Source organism: Ictalurus punctatus, chromosome 12 (genome assembly GCF_001660625.3).
Source record: "Ictalurus punctatus breed USDA103 chromosome 12, Coco_2.0, whole genome shotgun sequence".
NCBI lineage: Eukaryota > Metazoa > Chordata > Actinopteri > Siluriformes > Ictaluridae > Ictalurus > Ictalurus punctatus.
Genome location: NC_030427.2, coordinates 32,612,044 through 32,637,767, shown reverse-complemented (window position 1 = coordinate 32,637,767; position 25,724 = coordinate 32,612,044). Strand labels below are relative to the sequence as shown.

The window sequence follows — 25,724 nt, the reverse complement described above, 5'->3', positions numbered from 1 at the left end:
CCTGTGTTCCTGAAGGAGAATCCTGAGATAAATGACTGTTTCTTTGCACTTTTCTGCATTTCTGCATTTGCATACATAAAATTCAGGGTGTTACAGCCATTAAAGGTGGGTGATAGGGTGGTGAAGCCGTATTATAGTATTGTAGGAGATATTTCGTGATAATTCCATAACCACATGTGGACAATCTAAAATGGTTTAAGCATCTTGAATAATTTTGAATACTGATTTCACCAACAGAAATCATCTAAATTACACCAACTATTCTACAAAGTTGAAAGGACTTGCTTATGTAGAGATGACAGAAAAGAGAAGGGAGGGGAAATAGATAAGAAGGAAGTCTGAGCCAGGGAATGTTATTATCTGTGACCTTGGTGTGTTCAGTCATAAAGACCCACTGTACCAAAAAACACAAGGCAACAAATAATATATACACAACATACTCAGAGACAGCTCTACATATAAAACTATGTCATAATCATAAATACAATACATACAAATCTTCTTGAATCTTTAATCTAACTGTATAATCATCAAGCTAACAGATGGTATGTGAGGAACATAAAGCACATTTAACATAAAGTTTGTGTATGTATAATTCAGACTTTCTGCAGTCTGTCTCACTTTATTGTTTCAATAAAGTTTATTTACTTTTTGACATCTACTAACCCTCTGTCTCTGAAGTTTTTGAATTAGGCTGGAAAGATTTTTTCCATGGCAAAGGTTTCTGGTCTGTTCCACTACACACTGAAACACAACCTTGACCTGCATTCACAGTGGGGGATGTGCAGCTTCAGTGGATTAAAGTACCAGGTTTCTGAACAGCCCGAACATTTAATCAGCAGACAGTTACAAAACATCTCTCGTATCATTCCAATCATAGATAACATGCTTCTATTCATTGAGGATTAGAAGACTGAAGGGCATGGTTAGATTTCATGGTGAGTAAAGATCTATACATACATTTATATTTATTATATTTAACATTCTTTATGACAGTTTTATACCTAGAGCTGTCTCTGAGTATGTTCTATATTTTATTCCTTGCCTTGTGTTTTTTGGTACAGTGGGTCTTTTTGACTGAACACACCAAGGTCATAGATAATAACATTCCCTGGCTTAGACTTCCTTCTTATCTATTTCCCCTCCCTTCTCTTTTCTGTCCTCTCTACAATAAGCAAGGCCTTCCCACTCTGTTGAACAGACTGGTGTAAACATTTAGATGATTTCTGTTGGTGATATAAAAGAGATTAATAAAGAGATTGTGTGAAGATCAATCCAGTCTCTTGACCATCTTTGCTGAACGTCTAACATGGCAACACAGAATCGATGTTCTGCAGTGGTTTATCTCCGTCTCCTTATTCAAATACTATCAAAATACTTTGGTCTGAATTAAACCTAAGAATATGACAATGATGTGAGGAAGTGTCAGATTTATTCTGAAATATCAGAAATGTTTAGCCTGTTCTACTAGAATCCTTTTGATGGATTTTGGCCCAGCGTTCAGTATAATAGCATCATTACAGATCTAGTAAGGGATAAACTGATAGTAATGTAATTTGACTAATCAACTCAAAATATTCCACAGGTAAACTTTATTCAAGTCGGAGAAACATAAAGGATGATTAATATGCATGAGCTTACCTGTGAGTGTCGAGACAAAACAACTGAAGATTTATAAATGTAATATTTTATGTTTTTAAAACCTGTTGAGAAATTGCATCATGGAGAATTTTTGTTGATTAATAAATAAAGTATAAAATTGATGCATGATTAAACATGTGATTTACCAAAGTGAAGGGGTCATCAAACCCAGACCCTCCATTCACTGTATATCCACAATTGTGATAGAGATCCTGCATTAAAAATTCTAAGATTTACAGGGCATACAAATATTTTCTTACTACTTAAAGGAACATATATACAACAAAAATCCATTCCTTGATCTTACTGTGTAACTGTTGTCCTGGTCAGGGTTTCAGTAAATCCGAAAAATATATCAGGAACACTTGGCTCAAAGGACCATGGAGTGGATTAGAGAAAATTTCATATCATGATTACCGTGACTAAAACTATCATGGTTATCAGTATTGTTAAAATGTGCTGAAAATGTACAAAAAAGTACTGATACACACACTGAAATCATTTAAACAGGTTTTATATTTGACGATAAAGTGATGGATGGTTGTCACTGGGCTTGCTGCGATAGCCGGTGTTCCCGGTGTTCCACGGTATTCGGCCACACACCGATTACATCACTTGCGCACCACAGCATCGCCCCACACTCATTTAGCTTTTTTATAGTAATAAAAATGATGTAGTTCATTTACAGCATACTGATTGACAGAATGCAGTGACAGTACTTGGGAGAATTTCTAACCTTACAAGAACTTTTGTTACTGTAAGTCACTCTCTTCAAATGCTATTCAAGTTAGAAACGTGTATACCACTGTTGTATGTAACTTTATATAAAGCCCCTTAATTAGCGAATAACGAACATCAAACCTCAAACCAATTTTATGCCAGTCTTTCCCCCCCTTGCTTTTAAATCGCTTATGAATACCCTTGTGGCTGTACACATTTCACTTTTGCTTTCAAATTAGCGGCAATTCGGGGGAGACAAGTGCTTTAATGGTGGGTTCATTATTGTTCTTAATGAAAAACACAACAAAACAGTACAATGACAAACTTGCTTATATTAAACCAAATCTTCAGCCATCATCATATCAGTCGCCTCGACTCACTTTCGTCACGTCATAAATGAAATCTGACTACTGTTGATCTGTGCTGTTGATCTGACTCACTCAGCTCATGCTGAATTGAGCAGCCGCACTTGGTTTTTAATTGTAACGTCCATTTTCATACTCAAAAAAAAAAAAATGTGCATGCTGTGCCTGCGTCAGACTCATGTGTGGACAGCATTTACCGTGAGTTTTACAAATCACGATAATCGCACACGGTTTTAATGATAATTAAATGTGACACGGTAATACTAACTGTCTGGGAATTTCATCAGGGTTTATCGTGAAACCAGTATCAGTGGATGTTCAAAAGGCATATATGGGTGTGGTGGTTAAGCATCCCCATACTATTGGCCATACTGTGTAGTTAGAAGTACTTAAATGGACCCTGCAAAGACAGAGCAACTTTGACCAGAATTATCTCTTCAAATTGCCTGTAAACAGAACCATCTTCTGTTCGCTTGGACAGGTGTCCAGATTGCATGTATGCACAACATGACATTTTCGAAAACAATTTCTAGATGTTTGCTTTTGTTGGAGGGAAATGTCTTTTGTTAGAGTCACATGTCTAACTCAGAGGTCTGGATAAGTTGATTAAAGTGGGTATTCCATGTGTTGCATCGAAGAGTTTGGAGTAAAACAGGAAAACAACATAATGATTAATTGCTGCTAAAACCAGAGAGTAAGCAATTAAGTCCCACGTAACAGAATACTATAGTTCATGACAAAAAATATCATATAGTTTTATGCCAGAATGTCACCTTACCTCCCTTTAAAAAATGTAAATTAAAAACATCTTAATTTGACAAATTCACGTATCAAGAGCTGATGGCTTTATGTTAGAGCACTTGTGTGTCCTTAATGAACTTGAATGAGTATAGCTCCATCCACATTGTCCACAGAGGTACGGCTTCTGTCGTGTATGACTCCGCTGGTGGCTGTGGAAGGCCCTCTGGTCACGATAACTTTTCCCACACTGCGAGCAGTGATATGGCTTCTCTCCTGTGTGAATGCGCTGGTGTCGTTTGAGATGACTCGGGCAAGTAAAGCTCTTCTCACACTGTCCACAGTGATACGGCCTCTCTCCAGTGTGAATGCGCTCATGCTGTTGGAGATGACTCGGACGAGTAAAAGTCTTCCCACACTGTGAGCAGTCATACGGCTTCTCTCCCGTGTGAATGCGCTGGTGACGTTGGAGAGTACTCTGACGTGTAAAACTCTTCCAACAATGTGAGCAGTAATACGGCTTCTCTCCTGTGTGAAAGCGCTCGTGTCGCTGGAGAGTACATAGTTGGGTAAAACTCATCTCACACTGTCCACAGTGATACGGCTTCTCTCCTGTGTGAATGCGCTCGTGTATTTGGAGATTACGCTGGCAAGTAAAACTCTTCCCACACTGGCAGCAGTCATATGGCCTCTCTCCTGTGTGAATGCGCTTGTGTATTTGGAGATTACTCTGACGAGTAAAACTCTTCCCACACTGGGAGCAGTCATATGGCCTCTCTCCTGTGTGGATGCGCTCATGTCGTTGGAGATAACTCTGACGAGTAAAACTCTTCCCACACTGTGAACAGTAATACGGCTTCTCTCCTGTGTGAATGCGCTCGTGCTGTTGGAGAATACTCTGACGCGTGAAACTCTTCCCACACTGGCAGCAATCATATGGCCTCTCTCCTGTGTGAATGCGCTGGTGACGGTGGAGATTACTCTGGTAAGTAAAACTCTTCCCACACTGTGAGCAGTGATACATCTGGAAAACACAAGAAAATTATTTTAGATGCTTAAATAATTTTAAATTTTGTCGCCATGTGTATATGGAATTGCAATGGGAAACATCTCCTACATGAGCCAAGATGAACAAGACCAAATTTACACATCATTTATCATCACTAACCACAAAAAAATAGTTAATGTAGATCTTTATATACAGTATCTCACAAAAGTGAGTACACCCCTCATATTTTTGTAAATATCTGATATCTTTTCATGTGACAACACTGAAGAAATGACACTTTTCTACAATGTAAAGTAGTGAGTGTACAGCTTGTAAAACAGTGTAAATTTGCCGTCCCCTCAAAATAACTCAACACACAGCCATTAATGTCTAAACCGCTGGCAACAAAACTGAGTACACCCCTAAGTGAAAATGTCCAAATTGGGCCCTATTAGCCATTTCCCCTCCCCGGTGTCATGTGACTTGTTAGTGTTACAAGGTCTCAAGTGTGAATGGGGAGCAGGTGTGTTAAATTTGGTGTCATCGCTCTTACACTCCCTCATACTGGTCACTGGAAGTTCAACATGGCACCTCATGGCAAAGAACTCTCTGAGGATCTGAAAAAAAGAATTGTTGCTCTACATAAAGATGGCCTAGGCTATAAGAAGATTGCCAAGACCCTGACACTGAGCTGCAGCACGGTGGCCAAGACCATACAGCGGTTTAACAGGACAGGTTCCACTCAGAACAGGCCTCGCCATGGTCGACCAAAGATGTTGAGTGCACGTGCTCAGCATCATATCCAGAGGCTGTCTTTGGGAAATAGATGTATGAGTGATGCCAGCATTGTTGCAGGGGTTGAAGGGGTGGGGGGTCAGCCTGTCAGTGCTAAGACCATACGCCACACACTGCATCAAATTGGTCTGTATGGCTGTTGCCCCAGAAGGAAGCCTCTTCTAAAGATGATGCACAAGAAAGCCCGCAAACAGTTTGCTGAAGACAAGCAAACTAAGGACATGGATTACTGGAACCATGTCCTGTGGTCTGATGAGACAAAGATAAACTTGTTTGGTTCAGATGGTATCAACCGTGTGTAGCGGCAACCAGGTGAGGAGTACAAAGACAAGTGTGTCTTACCTACAGTCAAGCATGGTGGTGGGAGTGTCATGGTCTGGGGCTGAATGAGTGCTGCCGGCACTGGGGAGCTACAGTTCATTGAGGGAACCATGAATGCCAACATGTACTGTGACATACTGAAGCAGAGCATGATGCCCTCCCTTCGGAGACTGGGCTGCAGGGCAATATTCCAGCATGATAACTACCCCAAACACACCTCTAAGACGACCACTGCCTTGCTGGAGAAGCTAAGGGTGAAGGTGATGGACTGGCCAAGCATGTCTCCAGACCTAAACCCTATTGAGCATCTGTGGGGCATCCTCAAATGGAAAGTGGAGGAGGACAAGGTCTCTAGAATCCACCAGCTCCGTGATGTCGTCTTGGAAGAGTGGAAGAGGACTCCAGTGGCAACCTGTGAAGCGCTGGTAAACTCCATGCCCAAGAGGGTTAAGGCAGTGCTGGAAAATAATGGTGGCCACACAAAATATTGACACTTTGGGCCCAATTTGGACATTTTCACTTAGGGGTGTGTATAGGCGAAAGGCAAAACAGTAGTATGACGCATTTAAACTGAAATCAGTTCCTGTCGAGGGGCTGACAGTCACTATAGTGAGTTGTAAATGTGCCGCTGAACCTAAGTTTAAGTTAACGGCCAAGAGACAAGCCTTACTAAAAGACTCATACTCAAGTAAATTCCTTTAGATTGCCAAGGGGATTTGGAGGTGCAAAGAGTACCGCTCGGATCAAGATAGGAGGGGAGAGTGTCCATTGTTTATTAGATACAGGCTCCCAAGTCACTACAGTGCCCCAATAATTTTAACAGAGTCATTTGACGAAGCATGAGATTAAACCACTCTTCAAGCTGCTAGAAGTTGATGGAGCAAATGGGCAATACGTGCCTTACCTTGGGTACATTGAGCTCAGTGTCAATTTTCCTAGGGAGTTCCTGGGGGTACAAGCTGAAGTGCCAACCCTTGCTCTAGTAGTTCCAGATATGAGTGCAGCTTCGCAGCCCTTGATGTTAATTGGAACCAACACCCTGGATGTATTGTATGAAACCTATGCTGAAATCACTGCTGTGGACGTCAACATCACATGGCTACAAAGCAGTACTGAAAGTTCTTGAACTGAGACATCATCAAAATAGATATGGTAGAACTGGATGGGTTATCATGCATGAAAAGAATTCCTGCCTTGTTCCGGCTGATCAGATGGTGGTAGTAGATGGTTCAGTTTCTGCACCTGGACTGCTATCAGAGAAAACTGCTGTGCTTGAACATCCGTTCACATCATCTTTGCCAAGAGGATTACTTGTGAAGATCTGTTTCATTGATGTACCAGCTAAAGCATTCCGTAAGATTCCAGTAGTACCGACCAATGAAACCAATCATGACATCACGATTCCTCAGAAATGTGTCATCGGGGAAGTCAGTACCTTCCAGAGAGTTCTCTCACAAAAACAAACAGTGTGAATACACAGAAACCCAGCACCAGTTTTAAGTCTACCCTGAACTTCAACTTTGATGGTTCTCTAATTGATTTGGAGTTGAAGGAAAGAATTGTGCAACATTTCCATAGCATGCCACAGGTCCTTGCACAGAATGACCTCGACTTTGGGAGAACTAATAAAGTGAAACACCAGATTAAACTTTCAGATGAGACACCTTTCAAACACAGAGCTAGACCTATCCATCCTAATGACCTGGAAGCAGCGCGTAAGCACCTGCTAGAGCTGCAACAAGCAGGAGTCATTCATGAGTTGTCTTCACCCTTTTCTTCACCTATTATGGTAGTGAGGTAGAGGAATGGGGATGTTCATCTCTGCATTGATTACAGGAAACTTAACCTCCAGACTATTAATGATGCTTATGCGCTCCTAAATCTGGAAGAGACATTTTCCACTTTGAATGGATCCAAATGGTTTTCAGTCCTTGATCTATAGTCCGGATATTACCAGATTGAGGTTGACGAATCAGATAAACTAAAGACCGCTTTCGCCTTCCCCATGGGCTTCTGGGAGTTTAACCACATGCCACAAGGTATTACAAATGCTCTGAGCACCTTCCAGCAGCTAATGAAAGTGCATGGGGACATGAATCTTAAAGTGGTCATTGTGTTCCTTGACGATATTATTGTGTTCTCCAAGATGCTTGAAGAGCATGAAGCTAGGCTACTGAAGGTCTTGAACCGTTTGAAAGAGTACGGACCGAAACTTTCATCAGAGAAATGTGTATTTTTCCAAACTTCAGTGAAGTACTTAGGCCATACAGTATCGAAGAATGGGGTAGAGACAGACCCTGACAAAGTGGAAGCTCTAAAAACTTGGCCAGTACCTTGTGACCTAAAATCACTGAAGATTTTCCTTGGTACGGCTGGATACTATAGACGTTTTATCAAAGACTATTCTAGCATTGTGAAACCTCTTACTGACCTTACTGCAGAGTATCCGCCTCTGCGCAAGAGTAATACCCCTAAGACAAAACCTCAGAACTACCATGATCCCAAGAAACCCTTCGGTGAGCGTTGGACACCTGCATGTGAGCGCACTTTTAAGGCAATCATGGAGAAGCTCACTACTGCTCCCATACTGGGCTTTGCTGTCCCCAAGTTGTCGTACACTCTGCATACTGATGCCAGTACAACAGGGATAGGGGCAGTGCTATATCAGGAACAGCAAGGTCAAATGCGAGTACTTGCTTATGCTAGTAGAGGGTTATCTAGGAGTGAATCACGGTACCCAGCCCACAAACTAGAGTTGTTTGCCCTGAAGTGGGACGTGACTGAGAAATTCAGTGACTACTTGTACTGGATTCAGTTCACCGTCGTCACTGATAGTAACCCCCTGACATACATCTTGACCACAGCAAAAATGGATGCTGCGAGTTACCGGTGGCTGGCGGCCCTATCCACTTTCAACTTCCGATTTCAGTATCGAGCCGGGAAGTTAAACTTTGATGTGGATGGTCTTTCTTGGCGACCACATGGAGGGCTGAGCACAGACACCATATCCCAGAAGGAGCAAGATAGTATCCCTCAATTTGCACAAACTCACTTGAGTGAGTCATTACCCTGCCTTGACCCAGATGTCGTGAGTGCCATCTGTGAGAAACATCTAGTTCGTAAACCAGCAGATACTGACTCCGGTAGCGAGGATGTTTTGACACTTTTGCAGTCATTAGCAATGTCTGCAGAAGCTTTACCAACTGCGTTTGTGAATGAAGATCAGGGTGGTGGTTTACCGATAGTTCCCTTCATGTCCGCAGAGCAAATTAGAGATCAACAGCTTGTAGACCCTGGTATAAGAGGAGTAATAGCTCAGCTTGAAACTGGTAAAAGGTTACCTTCTACTGTCCGAACAGAGATTCCTGACATCCATTTACTACTCAGAGAGTTGAGTCACCTAGAAATACATGATCGGATTCTCTACAGAACCAGTCATGAAGGTGCCCAAAAGACTTGCCAATCTTCCCGAGATGGCTAGGCCTGTCGTTTTGCTAGGTCTGCATGATGACATGGGCCATCTTGGTACTGAGCGTATGCTTGATCTTATCAGAACTCTGTTCTATTGGCCGAGAATGGCTGCAGATGTGGAGAGACACAAAGACTTATGATAGGTGTGTTAGGAGAAAAAGAGCTCCAGAGCGAGCGGCTCCATTGGTGAATATCAAGACTACCAGTCTGCTTGAACTTGTGTGCATGGACTTCTGGTCCATTGAACCGGATAAAAGTAACACCAAAGATGTGCTTGTCTTTACCGATCATTTCACTAAGTATGCTATTGCTATGCCAACGTCAAAGCCCAAACTGTTGCAAAGTGTCTATGGGACAACTTCCTAGGTCATTATGGTATTCCAGAACGATTGCACAGTGATCAAGGCCCTGACTTTGAATCGCATGTCATCAAAGAGTTGTGTAAGATGATGGGTATCCGCAAAGTACGTACCACACCTTACCATCCCAGTGGATACCTGATAGAACGTTTCAACCGAACCCTTCTGAGCATGCTCGGGACGTTAACAGCAGAAGACAAGACACAGTGGCATAAATCTGTCAAACCTTTGGTGCATGCATGTAACTGCACGAGGAATGATGTGACAGGGTTTTCACGCTATGAGCTAATGTTTGGCCGTCAAATGTGACTACCGGTTGACTTAACATTTGGCTTACCAGTGAAGAGGAGTGACAGCAAGATGCACTCGCAGTATGGTAGAGACGGATATCCATGTGGTAGTGAAGCAAGTTGGGAGTCTCCCTGTGTACACTATACGGCTAGAAACTAAGGAAGGCCCTTGGAGAACAGTCCATCATGACCTCCTGCTACCGTGTGGTTTTCTTCTGGTCTCTGTAGAGGTAGACCTGCGGGTTCAGCCAACACCACGTAAACCCAGGCCAGACAGTCGGCAGATCCTGATCCTGAGGAGGATACTTTTGCCTACTCTGATGCAGAGAATGATAACTCTGTTAGTTGGTCCCCAGACCCATCTATATGAGAGACATTCACAGTAACTAAGCTGTATGAAGTTCCAAGCCATAGGCATGACACTAACGATCACCCACATGTGGATGAGTTAGTGGGTGAAGTTGACATGCCTGTTGTGAGTGAGTGATACTGATTTACCAGCAGATACAACTGACCTGCCTGAAAGTTCACCAGTTGGGGGTACCCTGTTTGAGCTTACTCCAGTGAATGACGAGAGTTACAGTGCTGATGTTCCGGTGAGCGGAGTGGATGAATTGCCGGATTTGGACCCTATCTCTAGGTCTGGAGGTGACTTACTTGTGGCTGAGAGTGAGCTTGTACTGGAAAAGGTGTCCGGGCATGTGTCAGAGCATTGCACTGATGCTAGAGAAGCAGAGCAGGTTGAACCTGACGGATTAGATTTTCTCCCGCGATCAGAAAGACACCAAGTTCCCCCTGAGAGACTACAGTACACTCAGCCAGGAGGGCCATTGTTAGCTATTGTGCAGTCTCTGTTCAGGGCTTGAGTTTAGCTTTCTCTGATGCGCTACAAGAGACTAGCGTTACAGAACCCTACTTGGGACCCCTTCATTCTTCCAATGTTGTTTTCAAGCAGCCGCACCAATACACAGGGACGTGCATGGAATCAAGGGGGCAGGGTGTAACCCAGGGGTAAAACTTGGATATAAATAGATTAAATAAATAAATAAGTCCTGAGTGACTATTAGTATCATCCAATACGAGGTCTGGGTGCTGTTAGGACATCAGCCTGTAGGAATGAGAGTTGCTACATTCCAACCAATGGGATGGCTGAGCCCGCCTTTCAGCTAGCGAGGGAGATAGGAAGAGATGTCATTAGTAACTGAGCCATCGTAGCGGTATGTTGATGCTGCTGATACGGGTGTAAATTACCAACAGTGTAGAGTGCCACGAAAGAGTCTAAGTTGGAAGGCATGCTGGAGTAATGTGCCGTTCTCTTGCACTGGTGAGTTTATATCCGTCAACTTATATGCGACAGCCGCCATTTTAGATTATTGACGTCCGTGTTGCTGTATTCTAGCTGTGAGCTGTAAGCTAATGGCTAAGGTGCCTTATCTTTGTTGATAAATTGTGTATATATTAACTGATAAGAACAGGATATTTCATGGTATTCTGTATTTAATTCAATTCAATTCAATTTTATTTGTATAGCGCTTTTTACAATAGACATTGTCTCAAAGCAGCTTTACAGAAATATCAACATCGTATACAGATATTAAAGGTGTGAATTTATCCCAACTGAGCAAGCCACTGAGTGGCGACAGTGGCAAGGAAAAACTCCCTAAGATGTTTTAAGAGGAAGAAACCTTGAGAGGAACCCGACTCAGAAGGGAACCCATCCTCATCTGGGTAACAACAGTTATTGTGAAAAAGTTCAGGACTGCTACCATTGGTAAGTGGAGTAGCTCAGTTGAGATGTATGTTTGTAATTATAATTTATGTCAAATGTTATTGAGTGTACTAACTGTTACGCCTTGATGCCTAGTAACTGTTGAAACACTGATGTTAGTGAATATTAGCGGATAGCTAGTTTTCATGCCCTACATTCACACAGTTAAATTATTAAGTGTATTATGAATGTGGTTACTGAGTTACTGATATTAACTCCAGTTATGCTGACCATGTTAATAGTTTGCCGTTAAGTAATTTTATGTGACCTGTCTCATGTAGGTCAGGTTTTAATGTTAAGTTCAGATGCTGATTGACCGCGGATACGGTGGAGTCCTACCCGTCGGCGAAGCTTCTGGGTAACCTCGGAGAAACTGTTCCAGTAATGGATTGCGAGCCAACCCCACTCGATCTAGAACCTGACCGTAGCTAGGAGGTTGCAATTTCAGTACACTGCTTCTCAGAACTTTGATTTATTTTTCCCTTTACCCAAGGGATCAGGTAGAACTGTGTACACATTGACACTAGTTTCCTTTGAAGGAGGACACTCAAGAGTGCACTGACTCTGTACTCGGTAAACCGAGGGACTGTGAACTCTGTCTCACCAAGACCCGAGTTTAGTTAAGTTAGTAGTTCAATGTGATCTGATTTGAGTATCACTTTGTTTGAACGATGTTTTGTTAACTTGATAATTGTTTAGTGTACAAGTTTGGGATTCTAAGTTTTATTTATTTCATTTATTTTCTTCCCTTACTGTTATATTTGTTTCTATTGGTTATTTTATACAATATACAAAGTTAATTTAATTTACGTGTCTGGCGTATTACTTCACTGTCGTCATCCAACTCGTGGCTCCAGCGAGTGAAGCTATTGTCTTTTGCTCTGGCCCAATTCCAACCATCTAGGTATCTCGACTACTCATTACGGTCATCACACGCTGTAATACCGCAATAAGTGACCCGCCCTCGACAAGTGGGTTACAGGTGTACTCACTTTTGTTGCCAGCGGTTTAGACATTAATAACTGTGTGTTGAGTTATTTTGAGGGGACAGCAAATTTACACTGTTTTACAAGCTGTACACTCACTATTTTATATTGTAGCAAAGTGTCATTTCTTCAGTGCTGTCACATGAAAAGATATAATCAAATATTTACAAAAATGTGATGGGTGTACTCACTTTTGTGAGATACTGTATGTTTATAAAATTCAGAGACTAGCCATACAAAGGAGACCTTGCTTTGTGCATCAATGGTTATTCAAGCTGAACTACTGAATTTCTTTAGCCGATGGAAAATCAACAATAAACTTTTTGTGTTTCCAAATACAATGGGTTACAGCATTATTGTAATCAACACACATTGTATGTGTGAATGTGATATTGTAATTTGGGTGGGCGTCAGGGCAGTAAATGTGTGAGGGGCCACAGAGAATTTGCTTTTTTTTAATCTGCTGGCTCAAACGTTATTCTTTAGTTTTTGTCTGTGGAAGTAAAATGGACTGGAATAAATGGCACCCATTAAGCAGCACTCTTTTCTGGCTCATCTTCATGAAGAGAAAGGACCTGAAAATATGGATATTACCCAAAAGTGGCAGAAAGTTTACAGCACTGTGGCTCTGGAGCTCTCAGAGAACAGAATACAAACTTCTGCTCATCACAGTGAAATGTTGTCATATCACCTCACACTGTCGTGAATAATTATTCAGAAACCTACATCTATAACACTAGAATTGTATTACAGTCATTTATAGATGTTTCTGAAACAACAATGAAGCCAAACATCTGAACGATAATGTATATTTTTGTGAATTGCTATGAAACTATGGACATCTGCATAAATCTTCTGCACCGCCCAAAAAACAACAACAACAAAGTCTTCTGAATAAAACCATAATAAGACCTCATTTTCATCCACATCTACTATGGAATATTTTAATAAATCAGAGTATAATTCACTCATGTATAACCAAAGTATAAGGTGTGAAATATTATCAAGTTATTGATAATATTGATAATATGAAATATTATCAAGTTATAATCAAAGAAATTAGTTAATTCACTAAAACTTATGCTTAAAAAGAGTATAACCAAATGTTAATCAGTATACTGGTACCTGTTCATGCTGGGAACGCATGTAATCTTTTTAGAATGTAATCTTTATTTAAAAAGAGAGCTCGCTGTACCATGCCACCATTAAAAACAATGTAAGGACGGAGGACGAAGTCTTAGAATTAATGGTAGTGCACAGCCAAGGTCTGAATAAATAACAAAAGAGGAAAAACCCCACCTGATGAGATGAGTGTTTTAGAATTGTATAACAGCATGTATTGAGGATAAGTAAGGGAGTTGATCTGCAGACCAGCATGGCTTTGTTGTGTGAATAATAAAGTCTATCTTTTCACATCAAGACCCCGAGACTCTTAGAGAGCTTTTTGCTGAAGATTCCACGACACTATCTCTAACAAGTGTTACACATTTCCATCTAATGAACTGTATTTATCTAGCGAACAGTTAGCAGGCTTGTCTTTTGGATTGCTAATCTGCTAATTGTTTCAGAATTTACAACAGAAACATGCAATGAAATAAGTTGCTTTATTAATAATCTGAAGACCACATAAAGTGTGAGTCCTGACCTGAAGTCTTCTGCTTGTTGTATATAGTGTTGTAATGGTTACTTAATTATAAATAAGTTCTCAGAGTTTAAAAACTAAAAGAGAAATCAGACACATGACTAAACTTTACCTTTGAGCCAGTAGCAGCAGGAGTCTGTGGAGATTTTCCTAAAGAGCGGCGTCTGGACTCTGATTTCATCATAAGAGGTGTAAAGAATCAGGACACTGGAAGAAAAATACAGAGATTCATGACTCCAGAATCTCCACTAACCTGTTAACCGAGCAGCTCAGGTGGTAAGTTTCAGATGAACTCACCTTTAGTGATGTTACGCAGAGTATCAGAGATCCGAAGCCCGTGTGGAGAAGGAAGCGCTCTTTCACATGAAGATCTGCGTCCAAGGGTGGTGGTGGTGGTGGTGTTGTTGTTGTTGTACTTGTACTTGTACTTCTTCTTCTTCTTCTTCTTCTTCTTCGTCACCGTTGTATTCTTCTTCGGAGGTTTATTGGCGGTTGGTATACTAGTTTTGGCGAATTACCGCCACCTACTGGACAGGAGTGTGGAACACCGAAAGGAGTCTAGAAAACAACGCTTGGACGCAGGTCTTTACATGAAAGAGTGCTTCCTTCTCCACACGCGCTTTGGATCTCTGATACTCTGCGTAACATCACTAAAGGTGAGTTCATCTGAAACTTACCACCTGAGCTGCTCGGTTAACAGGTTAGTGGAGATTCTGGAGTCCTGAATCTCTGTATTTTTCTTCCAGTGTCCTGATTCTTTACACCTCTTATAATGAAATCAGAGTCCAGACGCCGCTCTTTAGGAAAATCTCCACAGACTCCTGCTGCTACTGGCTCAAAGGTAAAGTTTGGTCATGTGTCTGATTTCTCTTTTAGTTTTTAATCTCTGAGAAACTCCTGCAGGAATCCTATGAAGGATATATATATATATATATATATATATATATATATATATATATATATATATATATATATATATACACACACACACACACACAGTATCTCACAAAAGTGAGTACACCCCTCACATTTTTGTAAATATTTGATTATATCTTTTCATGTGACAACACTGAAGAAATGACACTTTGCTACAATGTAAAGTAGTGAGTGTACAGCTTGTGTAACAGTGTAAATTTGCTGTCCCCTCAAAATAACTCAACACACAGCCATTAATGTCTAAACCGCTGGCAACAAAAGTGAGTATACCCCTAAGTGAAAATGTCCAAATTGGGCCCTATTAGCCATTTCCCCTCCCCGGTGTCATGTGACTTGTTAGTGTTACAAGGTCTCAAGTGTGAATGGGGAGCAGGTGTGTTAAATTTGGTGTCATCGCTCTCACACTCCCTCATACTGGTCACTGGAAGTTCAACATGGCACCTCATGGCAAAGAACTCTCTGAGGATCTGAAAAAAAGAATTGTTGCTCTGCATAAAGATGGCCTAGGCTATAAGAAGATTGCCAAGACCCTGACACCGAGCTGCAGCACGGTGGCCAAGACCATACAGCGGTTTAACAGGACAGGTTCCTCTCAGAACAGAACTCTCTGAGGATCTGAAAAAAATAATTGTTGCTCAACATAAAGATGGCCTAGGCCAGTGGTTCCCAAACTTTTCCAGGGCAAGGCCCCCCAAATGGTATTAACATTTGACCGAGGCCCCCTTTTGCAAGAAGTCTTCAAAACACATTAAAAATACAGACTTCTGAATATATCCCGCTTATTTATTTATTTATTTATTAATAATTACATATTTACATTACATTAGGAATTGATTCTCTGGGTGTGTGGTTGTCTGAGAGTGAGAAAGAGAAAACATACTAGTGGGAGGGATGGGCTTGGTGGCTCCAACACACTTTGTCAAGCCTGGGTTTTATTTCTGTCAGTGCCATACGCATGTCATTGTCCACATGTAGACATGCTCTGTGTTTTGTTTTAAGTATTTTTAAAGTGGAAAAGCCAGACTTACACAAGTAAGTTGTTGCAAAAGGGAGAAGGCATTTCAGAGCCCTCTCAGCCAGGGCAGGATAGTCTTTTCTTACACACAGCCTGTAGTTAGAAAGGGAAACAGACTCAAATTTCATTTTTAAATTACATGAATTTGTCATGTCAGTCAGTTCATCCTGTGCCTTTAAATCGAGACTTTCACCTACAGCAGAAGCAAAGGGGTTCCTAACCCAGTTTAGATGTGTGTTTTCAAAGTCAGGGAAAAATCCCTGTCTCTGAAATATCCCTGTAGGTGCTGAAGGTGGGACTGGATCAGTGGAGAGATGGTGCCCAACTCACCAGATGATAGGAGCTCTTGGTGAAGTAATAGAAACATTTCTGTAATTCCCTCTTGGAGCTTGTTTGACCATAGCACTATCTTCTTCGAAAAAGCACACACTTTGTCTTGCACATGCAATATGTAGGTGTCACGCTGGGATCCAGCTAGATCCTCACAGGTTTCTCAGGAAAGTTAATATAACTCAGCGGGGCACAGAGTGAAAGTGCTGTTCTCCGTTTATTACACGAAGGATACCATAGGCTTACGCTTGGTTACAGGTAGGTCATTAGAAGAGGATTAACAGAGAAAAAATCCCAAAAATGGTACCTTGCATGAGACCGCCTGTCAGCACACAATGTGGAGGTCACACAGAGAGAGAGAGAGAGAGAGAGAGAGAGAGAGAGAGAGAGAGAGAGAGCGAGCGCGAGCGAGCGAGCTGGGAAGTGACCACGCCCCATGACCCCCACATGACATCATCATAGCCGATCATTACATATCCCCCCCACTTAAACAAGGGCTGTCCTCAGCCCGTAACATAAGGGAAACTTAACAGTGCCTAGGTGCCTGTGTGACAGCTGACATAAGTAGGGCTACAGAAAGCAGTACCATTAATCACACCTTTGCCTGTTCCACATAACTATAGTCCAACATTCTGCAACAAGAACAGCATTTTTTTTTTCCAATTAACATTTTTGGATCTTCACATTGTTTGAAATAATAACGTAACATCAAAACCTCAAGGCACAGAGGCATTAACAGTATTTCAAAAACAAAGCAGTATGTCACAGTACCCAATTAAGAAATGTATACTTTTGTAAGACAATAGACTGCCAAACCAATATAAGGACTTCACAGACATAGCATTTAAAAAAAATAAAGCAGAATAAGACCAGAGAATGAGAGAAACTGAAAACAAATCACTTCAATATTCAATTAGAGGAGCAAAATAAGGATTTGTCCACCTGTTAACCTCCCAGTTACAGGTAACCCTTGGTGTGTGCCTAGGGCGAAGGGTGTATGAGTGCGTGGGCTGTGTATGCATATGTTTGAGGTAAGGAGCCTCTACATGCCTAGGGCCAAGGTCGTATGAGTGTGTTTGTGTGCACAGTCTGTGGGTGAGTGGGGCGCACATCAGTGTGAGGTAAGACAAAGTCAGGTTGTGTGGACACAGGCGTATTGTCCAAGGGAGCCTGTGCCACCACTGGCATTAGGTAGCCCGCCGGCTTCTGGTTGGTCGGTTTGGACAGCTGGCAGGTTACACAGGACAGTAAATACTTCTTAACATCACCCCGCATACCTGGCAAGTAGACCCGCTTCTGCAATCGCCCAAGTGTCTTGGTTACACCCAAGTGGCTAGCCATGGGGTGATCATGGAAGTATTTCAGCAGAGTCCCCCTCAGAGCTTCTGGCACATAGAAGTGTAGATCCTTGTGTGGGTGAAGCCAACAGGAAGTCCTCTTGTCCATAAAGTAAACCCGCCCATCCTGAAGACAGAAGTCTGGCGAATCCACACAGGAGCCGCTCTCCAAGTCAGTATATATTGATGAGATGACTTTGTCAGCCTGCTGGAGTGACTGAAGCTGTTCCTTGACTTCCCACACCATTAGTGGCTAGCGCCTTAGGTTTAATGTGTCAACTGTGGCGTAAGGTGTTAACAGGTCTATAGGTCCCAAAGGGTCACTGGTAGGGTTTCACGAGAGTGCATCCAGAACTAGATTGGCTGAGCCTGGTCTGTGGACAACCTCAAAGTCAAAGTCCTGCAGCTGCAAGCACCATCTAGCCAGCCATCCTGAGGGGGAGGGCCTTGTCATCAGCCACCTCAAGCTATTGTGGTCCGTCATCATTGTGATACTAGAGGCCTCAATGTATGGACGAAAATGTTCCAGAGCCCAAAGTACCCCCAGGCACTCCTTCTCTGAAGTGGAATATGGGCGTTCCGACTTGTGCAGGGTACGGCTCGCAAAAGCGACAGCCCTCTCCAAGCCATCCTCACCAGTCTGCGTCAATGCAGCACCAAGGCCCACATCACAGGCATCTGTGTGTACTGCAAAAGGCTTCTCAAAGTCAGGCAAAATTAGTACTGGGGCACTGATTAGCTGCTGTTTTAAATAATCAAAAGACACCTGGCAGTCAGAGAACCACACAAATGGGGCATCCTCCCTCATGAGGGCAATCATCGGCTCGGCAATATGGGCGTACCCTAAGATGAACCTACGGTAGTAACTTGTCATTCCTATGAATTGTCGCACATTTTTAACTGTCTTCAGTGTGGGAAACTGTTTAATTGCAGCCACCTTACCCTCATCAGGGCCAAGGCCTTCTGGTGTCACCAGGTAACCCAAGTAGCGTAACTTTGGTGTACAAAAATGGCACTTAGCCAGCTTCAAGGAAAGGCCTGCATCTGCCAAATGCCCTAACACACTGGCGAGGACTTCCAGGTGCTGGTCGAAAGTTGGTGAGGCGACCACAATGTCGTCCAGATATACCATACAGCAGTTGTGGGTGAACCCTGCCAATACAGTGTTCATCAATCTTTGAAATGTTGCAGGTGCATTTGATAACCCAAAAGGCATAACTTTAAACTGATGGAGCCCTTTGTGTGACACGAAAGCTGTCTTTGGTTTTGTGTCTGGGGCCACTGACACTTGCCAGTAACCCCATGCAAGGTCTAGTGTGGAAATAAATCTACTACGTGCCAAAAAATCTAAAGAGTCATCCACTCTTGGAAGTAGGTAGGAGTCCTTCACAATTTGTTCACTTTCCTAAAGTCTACACAAAATCTTGGATCTGCGCCTGGCTTTTCGACTATTGGAGAGACCCAGAGCCCTGAAGCGGGCTCAATAATGCAATCCTCCAACATTCTGGAAATCTGCTTCTCAGTAATCTTTCTTTTTGCAGGTGAAGCACGGTAGGGGGGAAGACACACTGGCTTTGCAGTCCTAGTGTCTATTGTGTGCTCAACCAATGAAGTACGTCCCAGCTTTGCCCCAAAAAGATGAACAAAGTCTCCCAATAGGTGTGCCAGTTTTTTTCTTGTCCACTGAAGGCAGGGCTGCTTTTTCCACCACTGGACCAAAATCAGTCTGGACATCCTTAAAGGTGAGGCTAGCTACGTGGCCCTCCAAATCATCAAACTCTAGCAAGCATAGGTCTGGCACTGAGGTGGCATTATCTCCCAATTTAACGCTTCCTGTGGCTGGGTGGATGTAGACATCAGCCTGAATCATAAAATCTGTCCTTAAGAGAATGGGACAAGACAGGTCTGGAATCACGGCAAAGCGGTGAGTAAACGGTTGCTCCAGTAGTTGAACAGGTAGCCATACAACACCAGATGGGGTGCATTGTTTTGAGTCTGCCAACCCCAGCGGGGAAAAATTCCAAGGAAGAACGACATCTTCTATCCCACATTTAAGAAGGGTGAATGGATGGTCTGCTGAAATGGATGCGCCTGTATCCCGGGGTCGCCTTCAGTGAAACCTGATTGACGACCACCACTGCCGTCAGTCGAGTATTCTTTGACCTCTTTGGGCTTTTTCACACCAAACTAACTCTGTTGTGCACTGTTCCCTGACTCCGCTCTCTGCTTACCCTCACGAGCCCTTTGAAACCTATGAGGCCAAGCACCAGTCCCACCTCTAGTGACCTCAGAAGTACCTGGAGTCTCCTGGCCTATCTTAGAAACTACAGCTACCCCTCCGGTAGGTTCAGCACTACCACTCTCCCTATTTTTCCTACAGTTCCCACAGTTGCGTGTGGTGACCCCCGGAGTCAAACATTTGTAGCAGTGCAGGTCCTGGTGAGGAGGTGTCGGGGAATTGGGGGCTCTACTAGAAGAAACGGGCCCTAATGCAGCATGTAGTTCATGGGCGGTCAGAAGTAGCTCTGTTAAAGTTGTAGGTGCGGTAGCATGAAGGGCTGATCTATACTGATCAGAGACATTCCGGCAGATTACTTCAATCTGTTCTTGCTCAGAGGGCGGTTGCTTTAGTTGCTTGAACTCTGTCACTAGGTGAGCTACAAAAGTCGGGAGTGGCTCATTTGAAGTCTGAACTCTCTCCAAAATCCCTCTCCATATTTTCTCTACATTGTCTGCAGGCAGGAAGGCCTGTCGAAAGAGAGCTGAGAAATGCTCCCATGAGACTAGGTGTGGCTGCATGGCAGAATACCACTTCCGAGGCTCCTTTCCAAATAACCTTGTCAACTCGAGGAAGAACTGAGTGTCAGATAAACCAAGTGTTGTCTTGTACAAAGAAACAGACTGAAGCCATTCTTCTGGATCAAGAGATTTACCCCCATCAAACATGGGTGGCATAAGTCCAGGGAGATGGGCTGAATGAACAGCTGATGTCTGTGCATGTAGCAGCTCAATGTGGCTAGTGAGAGTGTGTGTAACCGCGGTTGAGTTAAATACAGGGTAGGCATTAGAGGCTTGTCCCCGTGTCTGTTGAGAAGTCTGATGATCTTGGTGGGTGTGGCTAGTGAGTGTGCACGTTGCAGGGGTTGAGGTAAGTATAGGGTGTGCCTTTGTGTCCTGTCTATGTGAATGCTGAGAAGTCAGATCTTCTAACTGCTGCAGCAAGCTGCTTTGCAAATCAACAGACATACTAAATGCTGAGGTCAGTGTGCCTACCTGTCGTTGCGGCTTATCTACCTGAGCAGCAAGACGCTGAACTATGAAAGACCCACCATCCAAAATTTCAGGCGAAACCAAACTACCCTCATCATTACCACCCCCAAATGTGAATATATCAAAACGCTTAGCCATTGCAAAAGTTGAATAAGAATCTAGGGTGATATGTGGTTATACTATTGCCGAACACCCCATCAATAATTAAATGAGAAGGGGGAAAAAATGCTTAACATTAGTTAACATTAGTCAGACAGCGCATCTCAACGGACAGTGGTGATGATCCCAAGACACATATATAGAAGAAAAAATATATGCATGTGTATATATACATGTATCCTAAAAGACCCAGTCACTGCATGTACTCCCAATAGCAACAGATAACCTTAAATCCAACAGTAACAGTTTAAATGAATGTTTGTTTGTTTGTTTGTTTGTTTTTTCATTTTAAATCACCTGATCACATAAGTATTAAACACACGGTGCGCTTTTTCTCTGCTCACGAAGTGCTACTTAGCTCGCTTGTCCATAGAACCCAGACACAAAAGTCCTGCCTTGTCCTCTCCTCCACTACGCAGGCCAGTATTGTCTGGAGCTCGCTGAGGTGTGTTGTCAAATCAGTCAATCAAAAACATGCCTTTCCTTTTCCAAAGTCCTGCCTTGTATGCATGGGTCTCTGACGATGCCACTACACACAATTTCTCACAGCAAATCCACACAAACAAAAGTCACAAAATGGTCCTTTTTTTTAATGTAAGAACTCGGAAACACACAGAAAAACAGCAAGTGAAATTCCCTTTTAAAAACGTACACGGTAACAGTTAGAAAACCTATAGTGGCAAAAAAATAAAATAAAATAAATTATCCCATGGTAGGTTTTCTCCTCCCACACAGTAGTGAGAATCCGGTGGTTGCTAGCATGCGTGCCAGCTAACTAAAGGTCCAGTACGAATGAAACTTCGCCTACACTTCACTTCACTTGCCTTATGAGCATCGAGTATGAAAGCCACATTTAAAGTTCACTCACTATCTGGTGTCCAAACTTTTTTTCTGAGGATGTTCATTCACAGTTCGGGTGCCAATTGTAAGGATCCAGCTAGATCCTCACGGGTTTCTCAGGAAAGTTAATATAACTTAACTTTCCTGAGAACACAGAGTGAAAGTGCTGTTCTCCGTTTATTACACAAAGGATACCATAGGCTTACGCATGGTTACAGGTAGGTCATTAGAAGAGGATTAACCGAGTAAAACATCCCAAAATGGTAAGTAAGCGGTACCTAAATGGTACCTTGCATGAGACCGCGTGTCAGCACACGATGTGGAGGTCACAGAGAGAGAGAGCAGGGCGGCGCCCATGCCCCCGACCCCACATGACATCATCATAGCCGATCATTACAACGCCCTTGCATGCTTTGATTCAGTACATTTAGATGGCGGAAAATATCTGACATGTATGCAAGTTTACGAGTCCAGTCTGCATTTGTATAACAGTCTGCCAGCTGATGCTTTTCACATGAGAGGAACTCCACAATCTCCCCCCTAAGTTCATATACGCGGTTCAGAACCGTGATAACCAACGCATATTGGAATGAAGCAGCAATCTGTCAAAACAGGCACCCATCTCGTTGAAAGCAGAGTGAACAGTCTTTGTTTCATGGGGCGGGCTTTGATGTAATTCACAACTTGTATAACGTCTTGTAATACTTAATTAAGCTCGTCGTCGGCTTCGTGGCGAGAGCCTCACGGTGTAGCATACAGTGTGTGGCAACTGCATTCGGGGCTTTCAGTTTGATATGAGTGGTCACTCCACTGCTCTTCCTAGTCATAGCTGCAGCCCTGTCCGAACACACCCCCACACAACGAGACCAGTCAAGTCCATTAGATTCTATGTATTCATCCAAAACTTGAAAAATATCTCTCCCAGTGGTTCTACCTTCAATGGCTTTGCAAAATAGTATTTTTTCAACAAAACATTACTGGGAAATGAACCTGGTGTGCACAAGCAGTTGAGGAGCATTAGATACATCCGTGCTCTCATCCAGCTGAAGAGCGAAATATTCACTGGTTCTCACCTGCTCCAAAAGTTGAGCGGACACATCTTCAGCCATTTCACCAATCCGTCGGCTTACGGAATTATCAGAAAGTGGTACTGCATCAGTTTTCCGAGCAGCATCATCGCCAAGCAGTTCTCTTACTATGTCTTTGGTAGCTGTTAAAATCAGATCTTCTCCAATTGTGTGTGGCTTCTTGGCACGAGCTACCAAAAACGATGCCTTCAATGCCCTTTTGGGGACAGTAGCTTGCTGCACGAATATGGTGGACTGTCTAGCCAAATTCTCTTATTTTCGTTTGAAAAAGTCCACTGTCTTTTCAGCCTCTGTTGGGTGCTTTGTTTCAAATAACGCTGAAGTTTTGAAGGCTTTAAACATTCGTTGGAGAGAATCTCCAGGCAGAGAACGCATTTCGGGCACTCATTGCCATTCTTATGTGCTACAGTAAATCCATACTTTATTTATGCAGCCTCATACTTGCGAGTTTTATATGGCCATGAGGTCTTCCTTTTTTGTGCAGCTGAGCTTGGTTCAGCTGGGCTGTTGGTCTTGTCTTCAGGGCTTTTTCTTTTTAAAAACTTGTCCATTTCTTTTGAGGTAGCTGGTAGTGTGTGTGTGTGTGTGTGTATGTGTGTGTATATATATATATATATATATATATATATATATATATATATATATATATATATATATATATATATATACACACATACCCATCCATCCATCTTCAACCGCTTACTCCTTTTTAGGGTCGCGGGGGAACCTGAAGCCTGCCCCAGAGAGCATCAGGCACAAGGCGGGGTACACCCTGGACAGGGTGACAATCTATCACAGGGCACACAATCACACATTCACACACCCCTTCATACACTACGGACACTTTAGACATGCTAATCAGCCTACCATACATGGGGGAGCCGTGGGAATCGAACCCCGACTCTGGCGGTGTGAGGCGAACAGGCGAACATGCTAACCACTAAGCCCACACTTTGAAAACCACTGCCCTAGGCTATAAGAAGCTAGCCTAAACCCTGACACTGAGCTGCAGCATGGTGGCCAAGACCATACAGCGATTTAACAGGACAGGTTCCACTCAGAACAGGCCTCACCATGGTCGACCAAAGAAGTTGAGTGCACGTGGTCAGCGTCATACCCAGAGGTTGTCTTTGGGAAATAGATGTATGAGTGCTGCCAGCATTGCTGCAGAGGTTGAAGGGGTGGGCGGTTAGCCTGTCAGTGCTCAGACCATACATGGCACACTGCATCAAATTGGTCTACATGGCTTTCATCCCAGAAGGAAGCCTCTTCTAAAGGTGATGCACAAGAAACCCCGCAAACAGTTTGCTGAAGACAAGCAGACTATGGACATGGAGTACTGGAACCATGTCCTGTGGTCTGATGAGACCAAGATTAACGTATTTGGTTCAGATGGTGTCAAGGGTGTGTGGTGGCAACCAGGTGAGGAGTAACAAGACAAGTGTGTCTTGCCTACAGTCAAGCATGGTGGTGGGAGTGTCATGGTCTGGGGCTGCATGAATACTGCCGGCACTGGGGAGCTACAGTTCATTGAGGGAACCATGAATGCCAACATGTACTGTGACATACTGAAGCAGGGCATGATAACAACCCCAAACACACCTCCAAGACTACCACTGCCTTGCTAAAGAAGCTGAAGGTGATTTGACTGGCCAAGCATGTCTCCAGACCTAAACCCTATTGAGCATCTGTGGGGCATCCTCAAATAGAAGTTCAAGGAGCTCAAGGTCTCTAACATCCACCAGTTCCGTGATGTCGTCATGAAGGAGTGGAAGAGGACTTCAGTGGCAACTGGTGAAGCTCTGGTGAACTCCATGCCCAAGACGGTTAAGGCAGTGCTGGAAAATAATGGAAAACAAAATATTGAGACTTTGGGCCCAATTTTGACATTTTCACTTGGGGATGTACTCACTTTTGTTGCCAGGGGTTTAGACATTAATGGCTGTGTGTTGAGTTATTTTGAGGGACGGCAAAGTTACACTGTTACACAAGCTGTACACTCACTACTTTACATTGTAGCAAAGTGTCATTTCTTCAGTGTTGTCTCATGAAAAGATATAATCAAATATTTACAAAAATGTGAAGGGTGTACTCACTTTTGTGAGATTCTGTGTGTGTGTGTGTGTGTGTGTGTGTGTGTGTGTGTGTGTGTGTGTATATATATATATATATATATATATATATATATATATATATATATATATACAGGAATTATATCCTGCAGGTCTATTTCAAACACACAATAAAAAGGTAAGAATTTTTTGGTAAATAATAAAATTAGCCATATTTGCTATTAAGGAAGATAACGTTATGCTAACAGCTAACACATAACAGTAAGTTAGTAAACCATAACTATTAAATTAATAAATTAATAAAAGCGAGATTATGCCTCTCTGGACATACAACGATTGGTGACAGGTGAATTGGTGCATTGGAATACCTGTCAGACAGTATGTTTACATGGACAACAATATTTCGATATTAAGAAAATATTCTGATTAAGAAAGTACCATGTAAACAGCGATTATTGATCACCTTAATCCGGCTAAAGTCATACTCGAAGTAAACACAAATTGAATTAAGACATGTGGAGTATTCCGATTTCTTTAAATGTGTGGATTTCTTGAGTGAATACTGATGTCTGGTGAAAATTGAATGTGAATAG

At 42.7% G+C, this 25,724-nt stretch overlaps 2 protein-coding genes across 4 annotated transcripts in view; one reads left to right on the top strand and one right to left on the bottom strand.

Moving 5' to 3' along the window:
• The window catches only part of LOC108273002 (zinc finger protein 850), a 33,814-nt gene that overhangs the window by 5,865 nt on the left and 2,225 nt on the right, over positions 1-25,724 (top strand). Inside the window, exons 1-2 of one of the 2 annotated variants that reach the window (XM_053683954.1) lie at positions 14,601-14,740; positions 14,831-14,925. In XM_053683954.1, the coding sequence (XP_053539929.1) occupies positions 14,857-14,925 (69 nt within the window). In that variant the 5' untranslated portion in view covers positions 14,601-14,740; positions 14,831-14,856. Of the gene's footprint in view, positions 1-14,600; positions 14,741-14,830; positions 14,926-25,724 lie in introns of those variants that run through there. The other variant, XM_053683955.1, reaches the window with a different exon arrangement.
• On the bottom strand, positions 1,576-14,537 carry LOC108273019 (zinc finger protein 239). Of its 2 annotated transcripts, XM_017481985.3 has the most exons (3): positions 14,382-14,537; positions 14,197-14,291; positions 1,576-4,488 (listed from the first exon to the last, which is right to left on the bottom strand). In XM_017481985.3, exons 2-3 carry the CDS (start codon positions 14,266-14,268, stop codon positions 3,550-3,552), a joined length of 1,011 nt encoding a protein of 336 aa, XP_017337474.2. In that variant the 5' UTR covers positions 14,269-14,291; positions 14,382-14,537; the 3' UTR covers positions 1,576-3,549. The 2 variants fall into 2 exon arrangements, with proteins under 2 accessions (XP_017337474.2, XP_053539938.1); XM_053683963.1 differs by lacking the exons at positions 14,197-14,291; positions 14,382-14,537 and adding an exon at positions 9,736-9,953.

Excerpts from the sequence above, each read along its gene's own strand:
- LOC108273019 (XM_017481985.3), bottom strand. The coding sequence starts at position 14,268 with ATGATGAAATCAGAGTCCAGACGCCGCTCTTTAGGAAAATCTCCACAG. Across the intron at positions 4,489-14,196 it reads CTGCTGCTACTGGCTCAAAG|ATGTATCACTGCTCACAGTG; the intron begins GTAAAGTTTAGT and ends TGTGTTTTCCAG.